The 10,672-nt window shown below is 38.4% G+C and overlaps 1 protein-coding gene across 1 annotated transcript; it reads left to right on the forward strand.

Annotated features, from left to right (window-relative positions):
* Positions 1-4,209: 4,209 nt before the first annotated feature.
* LOC107728542 (granzyme-like protein 2) lies at positions 4,210-6,620 on the forward strand. Its single transcript, XM_016538746.1, has 5 exons — positions 4,210-4,961; positions 5,036-5,186; positions 5,288-5,429; positions 6,126-6,377; positions 6,462-6,620. Exons 1-5 carry the CDS (start codon positions 4,901-4,903, stop codon positions 6,618-6,620), a joined length of 765 nt encoding a protein of 254 aa, XP_016394232.1. The 5' UTR covers positions 4,210-4,900.
* The last annotated feature ends 4,052 nt before the right edge of the window (positions 6,621-10,672 follow it).

The raw sequence follows: 10,672 nt of genomic DNA on the forward strand, positions 1-10,672 counted from the left end.
GGGTGCAGGTGTGGTTGTAAACATGAAAGTCCTGCACTGGCTAGTGGGGCGGGATGGGGCGGGTGGTAACAGGACCAGGCAAAAAAACTTCAAGGCTGACCAGGGAGGTGCAGACTTTGGGGAACCATAACTAGGAAACCCGACACTGGGGCCGACAATGGACAATGCTCAGGGGATGGAGCCGACACTGGACTGTACTCAGGGGCTGGAGCTGATACTGGACAATACTCAGGGGCTGGAGCTGACACTGGACCATGCTCAGGGGCTGGAGCTGACACTGAACTGTACTCAGGGGATGGAGCCGATGCTGGACTGTACTCAGTGGCTGGAGCCGACACTGGACCATGCTCAGGGGCTGGAGCTGACACTGAACTGTACTCAGGGGATGGAGCCGATGCTGGACTGTACTCAGTGGCTGGAGCCGACACTGGACCATGCTCAGGGGCTGGAGCTGACACTGAACTGTACTCAGGGGATGGAGCCGATGCTGGACTGTACTCAGTGGCTGGAGCCGACACTGGACCATGCTCAGGGGCTGGAGCCCCTGACACTGGAACTGCTTTTTCTAGAGTTAGATCAGGCTCTGTGACTGCTCTCTTTGGAGCTGGAGCGGACTCGAAAACGACATCTTCTTCTGGAGCGGGCTTGGAAACAGCTCTAAGAGCAGTGGGCTTGGGAACAAATTCCACTAAAGAAGGCTCGGGAACAGCTCTCTCAGGAGAGGGCTTGGGAACTGCTCTCACAGGAGCGGGCTCTGGGAATTCACCCTCAGGAATTTCAAACTCTGTGTCCACAACATATTTGGCAGGAATTACTTCTGTGTACATGACAAGAATGGCAAGAGATTCTGAGAATGCCTCTGTGGTCGTGACAGCAGGCAGCTAAGGAATGACCCCTGTGGCTGTGACAGCAGGCATTGACAACAGCCCAGAGAACTGGCAGAAACTGTCCCTGAGGGCATGACATGACTGGCAAGTACACGCATTCCTGACTTGACATGAATGGCAAGTGGCTTAGAAAAATTCACTGGACTAGATTCTTCTCTAACTTTTGGACTTGGGACTTGAGAAGGAAGGACAGTGGAAAGCACAGCACAGGCCCTTCTCTTCCTCTGCTTTCGACTGGTAGAAACTGTGTGCTTGACTGCCTCTGTAGTATCTGCAGTTATCTCGGCCAATGCAGGCGGCATTGCAGCAAACTCAGTGGCAGTTGAACTCAGTGGCAATTGAAACAGATCCAGCAGACTCAGAAGTGACTGGAACAGACTTAGTAGACAGAGGGACAACACTTAACTGGCACAGAAATATCAGGAGTACTCTTGGCTGATTTTGGGAAGACAGATGTTGATTCAGCAGACTCACAAGTGGATGGAACTGACTTGAATGTCTGAGAGATGACTGTGGGTGACTTGATTGGCTCTTGGATAACAAAAGTGGACGCGACTGATTTGTGGATGACAGGTGTTGACTTAAAAGTGACTGCTACTGACTTGATTGCCTGGGAGATGACAGTTGACTTGACTGTCTCAGGGGAAACAAGGGCGATCTCAGCAGACTCTGGGGTGGATGTAATAGACTAGACTGCCTTCTTTTTTGACCTTTGTTTGTTAGTTGGAGTCAGAAGTGAATCTTGAAATGATGAGGGAGGGTGGGCAGGGTCGTCGCTGCAGGCTGACTCAGGTCGACGAGGCATTTCCCACCGGATATGATGACTAAGAAATTCTAAATCTTGAGATCATCCATCTCCCACTTAGGCAGGGGGTCATCTAAGCAGGCATTAAAGATATCCTTGAGGGTTGCATCATCATAATATAGCCCCACAGTCATTGTTCAGAAAAACTGGGCAAAAGCTCCCACAGCCCGACCATGTTGGTGAAGGGCAGTCAGATGGGCATGTCTCTCCTGGGCATTAGCAGATGGCAGGATTCTGATGCTCATTCTGCAGAGTCCTGTTTTGTTCTGTCATGGATCTATGAGAGAGGACTCTAATGCAAAATGAGTGATAACGAGTTTATCGGCAAAACTGCAGAGAAAACAAGAGAAGGTGAGGAGGGGGTGAACACAGTCCAAACAATAAGCAGGGGCGAGGTTCAAAGACAGGTAGGCAGAGAGAGTGAGTTCAGCCCAGGATGACAGTGGACTGGTGAGCAGTAATGGCAGGGCAGAGCAAGACAGATGGAGAGCAGCGATGGCCTGGCAGGAACACTTAATACAGGAGCCTAAACACTTATGGTCTCTCAGGCACTGCACAGGTCCTGCTGCTTGGCAGAAACAGTGATTGGCCAGGATGCTCAGCCTGCAGGACAGTACTAGAACATACAAGAGACACAGCAACACAAAACAAGACAGATGAAAGTGACCAATGCTAAGCAAAAACTAGAAAAAATATTACTAGAGTAGGAAACTAAAAAAACGTATAACTAAAAAAAAAAAATGTGTTTTGATTTTCCAAGCTGTTTAATGGCAGTCAGCGGGTGTTGCAGTTCATCAGTCCAAAAGAAGTGAAATAAAGTGCATCCATCCATAATATAAAGTGCCTCACACGGCTCCGGGGGGTGAACAAATGCATCCTGTAGCAAATTGATGCGCTTTTGTAAGAAAAATAACTGAGACAAAGGAGCATCATATCTGCGGTGGATTCCTCATCTCTGATAGATTTGTCATGACTGCTGCACATTGCCAAAACAAGTAAGACAAATAATAACTTAGCTAATTATATATTTTAGATAATATAAAGTAACACTTTATTTCGAGTCCACTTTTTAGACATCCTACTAACTATAAGTAACTTTGCAACTACCAGTCATTAGATTATTAGTAGACTGTCTGCTTACTATCTGTTAACAGTTTATTTAAGTAACTGCAAGAATGTCAACTTGTTCTGCTAACCATAACCCTAGTCTAACAGTCTACTAATACTCTAATGAGTTACTGTAATTGACATATAGTTGCAAAGTTGTAGAATGTCTAAAGTGGACTACTTTTAACATTATTATAAGTTAGTAATTATATTTTAGATAATATAAAAAATTACTAATTAATTTACATAATTTAACTGTTTAAAATAAATAAATTCAAAATATATTATAATTAATATAATATTATAATGTAGGTAATATATTACTAATCGATTAAATTAATTAAATAATTTAAAATAAACAAATACTAAATACATCATTATATACTATCCCTCAATACAATACACATATTATATTAATATTAATAATTTAATATTATTATTAAGCCAGCTATTATATAAAAATACATAATATTAAAATTTCATGAAAATGACTAGTACAACCATATACTGTACTTAAAAGCATTCATCATGACTTTGGCTACCAAATCAGCACATTTCCAGAACATACTTATGAATATAGCAGACTGTGAAAGAAGTTATTACTAAATAAAACTTGTCTTTTTAACAGTTCTCCAGTTGTGACGGTTGTGCTAGTTGCACATGACCTACGAAAAAAGAGCGAGAATTCAGTCCGATTCACAGTGGATTCATACCATCAGCATCCAGACTTCACCATGGAATCCTTTCATAATAACATCTTGCTTTTGAAGGTAACAAATTGCAATTTTAGTTGACCACTAAACTTTTCATTCAGAATAACAGCTAATAAGATAATCAAATATTTTTAATAATGATGCTGCTGTTTTTTGTTTACAGTTAGAAAAAAATGTACAACTAAACGACAATATCAAGTGGATATCCATACCAGCGAAAGAAGGCGATATCGAAGCAGGTTCTGTTTGCAGTATCGCAGGCTGGGGACTTTTAGAAACTAATGGCAAGAGAAGCGATCACCTCATGGAGACAAATGTGACAGTCATGAATAACAAGAAATGTGAAAGTAAATGGGGGAAGGACGACTTTTCAACTTCACAGATGATGTGTGTATATGGCAATGGTGGAAGCTGTGATGTATGTAAAAAATATTTGATTCACCCAATCTTATTGTGTGAATTGGTTTCAGTGAAGTTAAAAATTATGACAGCATGTGACTGAAGTGTTGATCTGTTTCTTAACAGGGGGATTCAGGAGGTCCTTTGGTTTGTGGAGACACTGCAGTTGGTGTCACTTCCTTTGGAGTCACTTCCACTTTCTCTCTGTCTTTTTCTCTCTCTCTCTCTCTCTCTCTCTCTCTCATAACTCATTTTTTAACATGATAGTACATTTGATAAAAAGTTCTGATAACAAAGCTGTTTCCTGTTGAAATAATGCACTGCCCATGTTTACCTCGTGTCAGTTTGGTAGTCTGATTATAGATTTTCTGCCAGATGTGTTGTTTTTAACACAATCATTAAGGTATGTTAATTGTCTTCAGTTAATTTAAAAACACTCTTGCCTTAATCACAGGTGAATATTTTATGTTTTCCTCATTTACTGTTTTTATCCCTGGACAGAGAGTTGCGGCTGGAGCTTGTGAGCTCAACTGCAGTTCTAGTTGCATGACTGTTACTGTCCAACCACATCCACCCTGGCCATGTTGACATTTCTCAGAGCAAACTATCTTTTGATGTCATCGAAATGAGTAAAAATATATTTAGAATCAACTGAATAATTGCGTAGGCTATTTAGTTGCATGTACTATAAAAGAACTCTCAATTTTCATCTACATTTTCAGTAAGACCTTGATCTGACATGGACTGAGTTAGAAATACTGGACCACAGAAGTAGTAAATACATATATTAATGTATTTTTTCAAATAAGCCTTGTAGTTATTCACTGTTCATGCTGTTTGTTTACAGCTCACTTGAATTTATTCTAGATCATTAGATGTGACATCATGATGTTCTGGAAGCTGGTTTGAGAAATAGTTACCAGAAACTCAGTGCCTCCACCCACCCTCTTGTTTAGTGTTTTGTCAGTGAGAGCTCACTGATTGTTTTCATGATGACTATCATCTTTCTGCTCCTGCTGGCCTCTCTGCTGCCACACCTGACCTTCACTGGTGAGACTGACTGAACTACTGAATTGATTCATCTGCTGAATAATATAATTAACAGCACTCTCTCACTTTCTCAGCTCATGTGATTGTGGGTATAGTGAATGGCACAGAAGCAAAACCCCACTCCAGACCTTACATGGTTTCTGTTCAAAAGAACTGGCTACATACCTGTGGTGGATTCCTCATCTCTGATGAGTTTGTCTTGACTGCCGCACATTGTCGAAAGAAGTAGAGTGTATTGTTTGGAAATGTCCATCCTGGAATTTGACATTCTATAGTCTAAAAGACAAACTGAATGTTAATATGTTAAATATATTTGATTTTAACAGTTCAGAGACTCTGACAGTCGTGGTTGGTGCACATGACCTAAAAAATAAGACTGAAGGTTCTGTCTGCATCAGAGTGAAGTCGTACCACCAGCATCCAGACTTTACTGAGGATCCTGTCATGAATGACATTATGCTTTTGAGGGTAACAATCTGCACTAATTTCAGTTCAAAATCACATCTGATTAGGCAAAAAATATCTACATGACACATTTTTCTAAAAATAATAAATAAATATCTGGGCTATATTATTATATTATTTATCTGGGCTATATTATTATATTATTTATATATTACGCAAGATAAAATATAGGCTACAGTCGGTCATCGTTATAGCAAAATAAACTGGACAGCTGTATATTATCTTTTTACACACCGACAAATTGTTTTATAACCTTACCTGTCCTGTGTATCATCTTAAAGCTTCTGCGATCATAAAGGATGACAGACCGCAGCTGAATCCCACGATCGACCAATCAGAATCAAGTATTGCAAAGCGCCGTGTCATAGCTAAATTACTGTAATTGTAAAATATCTTCCTTTTTCATATAAAAAAATATAAAGGATTTATACAAATTATTGGAATTTTAAAGCTTAGCAAACGTAAATGTTTTTATTTGCATACTGTGCATACATCTATATTGTACTTTTCAGTGTTGACTATCTAATCGTGCAAAAATGTATTCAGGCTGGACCAGAAAGCAAACCAGACAGACATACTTAAATCAACTTAAGGGAAATTATCCAAAAAATAGTTTGCGTATAAGTTCTGATAAAATAAATAATTTGCAAAACTACTGTTCAGTATTATTAAATATTTCTGTTATGGTTTGTACTACAGCTAGAGAAAAACGTCACACAAAATGAGAAAGTCAACTGGATATCTATACCAATAAAAGAAGAGGAGACTGAAGTGCATTCTGTCTGCAGCGTTGCAGGCTGGGGAAGGCTGGATAATGGCTCCCTTAGCAATCGTCTCATGGAAACACATGTGAAGATCATGAATCACACAAAATGTGAAAATAAATGGGGAAAAGTTGACTATTCAGCTTCACAGATGATGTGTACATATGGCAATGGAGGAAGTTGCACTGTAAGTACAAAAGATCATCTGTCTTACTGATTGATAGAAGGCCCCAAATGGTGAGTTTAAAATCTGTGTTTACAGTGTTAACAGGGGGATTCAGGAGGTCCTTTGGTTTGTGGGAAAACTGCTGTTGGTGTCACATCTTTTGGTGACCCTAATCTCTGTAATTCCCCTGAGCTACCTGAAGTCTATATGAAGGTTTCGGCATATCTGCAATGGATACATAAGTTTATTGGAAATGTTTATTGACTTGATTTGGCCTTGAATTTATCTAAATTGTTTCAATAAATGTGTCGTATGTCAATTACCTATGAGTGGTTATTTCTTTACCCAGCCCTTGGAGACTGCAAATACGAAGGCATTTTTTTTTTTATCAATTTTTTTTTTTTTTTAAGAATGGTATATTCTGATAACAACTGTAAAAACATATTGTAAAAATGCTCACTTTACTGCTGAAGACATTGGGAAGACCTGACAAAAGGAACTAAGCATTGCATTTCCTGCAGACAAGATGTTTTTACCACATTGATTCAGGAGACAGTATGATTCCTGCTCATAAGACATAGGGTAAAAACATATTGTAAAAATGCTCACTTTACTGCTGAAGACATTGGGAAGACCTGACAAAAGGAACTAAGCATTTAAAGGTTTGACTTGATTATGCTGGAAGTATTTTTAACACATGAAAATGGTAGCATTATAGCTTGAACAGGACTTTGATTACAGTGTAAAAAATACTGCAATATCCCAAACTCATCACAACTCATCCTGTTTTCTTTAGTCTTCACTAGTGTTGTCACGGTACCAGAATTTCAGTATTCGGTACCAATACCAGTGAAAATCCACGGTTCTCGGTACCAATTTCGGTACCAATGTCAATCACCTATGAGTGGTTATTTCTTTACCCAGTCTGTGAAGACTGCAAATATGAAGGCCTATTTTATGAAAATTTTTTAGAACATTTTTCAAAAAGGATGGTATATTCTGATTTCCTGCAGACAAGAAGATGTTTTTACCACATTGATTCAGGAGATAGTATATTTCCTGTTCACAAGACAAAGAGTATTGTACTGCAAAAACAGTCACTTAACTGCTAAAGACTTTTAGGTAGACCTGATAGAAGGAACTAAGCATTTAAACGTTTGACTTGAATATGCTAGAAGTATTTTTAACACATGAAAAAGGTAGCATGTAGTGTCAACAAGACCTTGATTACAGTATAAAAAAATACTGCAACTCACCACCAGATGTCATAATATGTTGAGGCCATTACATATTAGAGGTTCTTTATGTAATTTTTTGACTGTGCTAAAGCATAAAAATTCCATAATATGTTTGCAGATGTTTAGAGAACATGCTACATTCACAATCTTGTACCAAAAAACAGTGCTACAGTCTGTTATTCTATTTCAGAATGTGTGTTCTGTGTCAGCATGCCTGTTTTTGTTTTGGTCTGTGTGATTCCGCCCACTGCTAATTTACCCAATAGTATTTCAACACTCCGGGTTGCCAATTGTTGGAAAAGCCAGCATACTGCAGCCACGAATGCCAGCAAATGAACTGGGCCAGAGATTGCAGATTCTACCTGACCTACAAAGCCTCAGCATCCATCTAAAAAGCTTTGTGACCAGAGGTTTTTCAAAACACAGATAAATCAACTCATTAGCTGACAGTGTAATGCTTGTCGCTTTCTATTGTCAGTTGTGCTTAATGCTGTTGCATGTCCTCAATCTGACAACCCACACGGGTGTTGAGACTGAGGAGGAGGGGGTGGGAGAAACACTATTTTGAATTTGGACTGCAGCACCCATTTCCACCACTAGCTGTCAATATTACATACTGCACCTTTAACTCATGGGAACATAATAATATGCTGTGGCCTCAAGATCATTTTGTTGAGATAACAACATCCTTATGTCATGGCCATGTGATATGAAGTTGTGGCCTAGAGATCCTATGTTGATACTTTGTTTGTCAGTATCAGTTCAAAATAAAATGTTAAAGGAGACATATTATGCCCCTTTTTACAATATGTAATATAAGTCTCTGGTGTCCCCAGAATGTGTCTGTGAAGTTTCAGTCTCAAAATACTCCACAGATTATTTATTATAACATTTTGAAAATGCCTATTTTGAGTGCTATAGAACTTAAAACCTGGAAAAGTCAGATTTTCATGATACGTCACCTTTAATAATTACAGGTTGCTATGATCATGCAGATTTGTTCACGCATAAACTCATGGCCATGATAAAAGTATGTTGTTTGCTTAATTTAAGAAGTCGTGGCACCAAGATGTTGTTCCCTCAACATTGGATCTTGAGGCCATGACTTATTACCACTTTTTAACGATATGTTTTGGCCACAACAAAACGGAACTTGATCAGAAGAAAAGCGAACAAAACATGTCCTTTTCCAGTCAACATAACATTCAAGAGAATGAGGAACATGTATGTTGTGACTTCAAGTTGCAAGCCATTTACATCATACATAGTGGAAACTTCTAGCAAGACTACAAACTTTGCACCTTCAGTATCTTTGCTTCCGAATCTAAACCCCTAACACAGGACAGCTGTGGTCATCAGCAACAGATGTGGTTTTGGAAGCATTACTATGAAGTTTTACCAAACCTAACTTGAACATTGTGAAACTGCTCTGCTTTTGCAACACAAACCATCTTTGATTGAGACAGAATTGTAAAGCAAGTAAAAATGTATTGAGTAAAAAAAAAAAAAGTAGAAAACAAAATATAATTACTGCATTTTGTGTACGAATTAAGAACAACATAGGCTCACTGGAAATACGTGCCTCTAAATACATTTCTGCAAAACTGAAAAAAAAAACGTGCCTATACATACGAATCGCTACAGTTTCCAGTTGAAATAAACACTAGAGGCAGTAAAACTCTCAGATAAGTTGTATTCCTTTTCAAACAAAGTATGATTTGCAGGTCCACAGTTTTGATTAATAAAGCCTAATTTTCACACAATTACTTGAGGAATTATATTTTGAATTCAAAGCAATTTTAACATGCTGCAACATTTGAAAACTGATACAGTTGAACGTTAGCATCACATATACAGCTTAATATGTATGGGTTTTTATATTCAGTAGGTTTGTTTGGTAGCTCATGCAGTATGGAGTTCGACTTGAGAGCTTGGGTATATATCCCGTGAAACTAGAAACAGTTCCACAAAACAGTTCAAACCTGCATATAAGGAAGTTCAAATGGCACGGTGTCATCAACAAATCCATTTTTATTCCAGTTTTGCATTTTCTAACACTATGTACACTCACTGGACATTTCACTTTGAAACTGCCTCAAATCGTGCAGTAAAATACGTAATAATTGTGTTGCAGAAATGTGTTTAGAGGCAAGTATTTCCAATGAGCTTAATAAAGCCTAATTTTCACACAATTACTTGAGGAATTATATTTTGAATTCAAAGCAATTTTAACATGCTGCAACATTTGAAAACTGATACAGTTGAACGTTAGCATCACATATACAGCTTAATATGTATGGGTTTTTATATTCAGTAGGTTTGTTTGGTAGCTCATGCAGTATGGAGTTCGACTTGAGAGCTTGGGTATATATCCCGTGAAACTAGAAACAGTTCCACAAAACAGTTCAAACCTGCATATAAGGAAGTTCAAATGGCACGGTGTCATCAACAAATCCATTTTTATTCCAGTTTTGCATTTTCTAACACTATGTACACTCACTGGACATTTCACTTTGAAACTGCCTCAAATCGTGCAGTAAAATACGTAATAATTGTGTTGCAGAAATGTGTTTAGAGGCAAGTATTTCCAATGAGCCTGGCTTGATTAAGAATCACTAGAACGTTTTACTCTTTACTACATTATGAGAACTTTATTTCCTTGACAATGCCATAAACCCTAAAACGACTGTAAAAGTCGTAATTTAAACCACTTTACGGCTCAAACAGTGCACAGGTTTTAACAGAATAATTAATGCAGGTGCCTTTACAAAATGATGAGCTTCAGATTTCTGCTTTTAAACCCTCCAAAAATGTGCCCATTCACTATCATTGTAAGTGCCTCTCTGTAACATCTCTCTGTAAGGAAAACAAGGAACAATTTAAAATATTTTTGTGGCAACTGACATTATGCAACAAATACTGTTGTTTTATCTGAACTACTATAAACTATTCAGAGTTTAGTCATTTAAAGCTATTTCCACATTTTATGCAGACTTATGGTCAGATAAATGTCTCCACCTCCCTTTAAAGTATATTTATACAGTGTTTGTCAATGAGAGCTCACTGATTGTCTTCATC

This window comes from Sinocyclocheilus rhinocerous, unplaced genomic scaffold (assembly GCF_001515625.1).
Source record: "Sinocyclocheilus rhinocerous isolate Xijiao unplaced genomic scaffold, SAMN03320098_v1.1 scaffold1238, whole genome shotgun sequence".
Taxonomy (NCBI): Eukaryota; Metazoa; Chordata; class Actinopteri; order Cypriniformes; family Cyprinidae; genus Sinocyclocheilus; species Sinocyclocheilus rhinocerous.

What these genes read in the sequence shown, in the direction of transcription:
- LOC107728542 (XM_016538746.1), top strand. Translation starts at nt 4,901, where the DNA reads ATGATGACTATCATCTTTCTGCTCCTGCTGGCCTCTCTGCTGCCACAC. An exon ending in GCCACACCTGACCTTCACTG is followed by an intron (nt 4,962 to 5,035) that starts GTGAGACTGACT and finishes TCACTTTCTCAG; the next exon opens with CTCATGTGATTGTGGGTATA. An exon ending in GCCGCACATTGTCGAAAGAA is followed by an intron (nt 5,187 to 5,287) that starts GTAGAGTGTATT and finishes TGATTTTAACAG; the next exon opens with TTCAGAGACTCTGACAGTCG.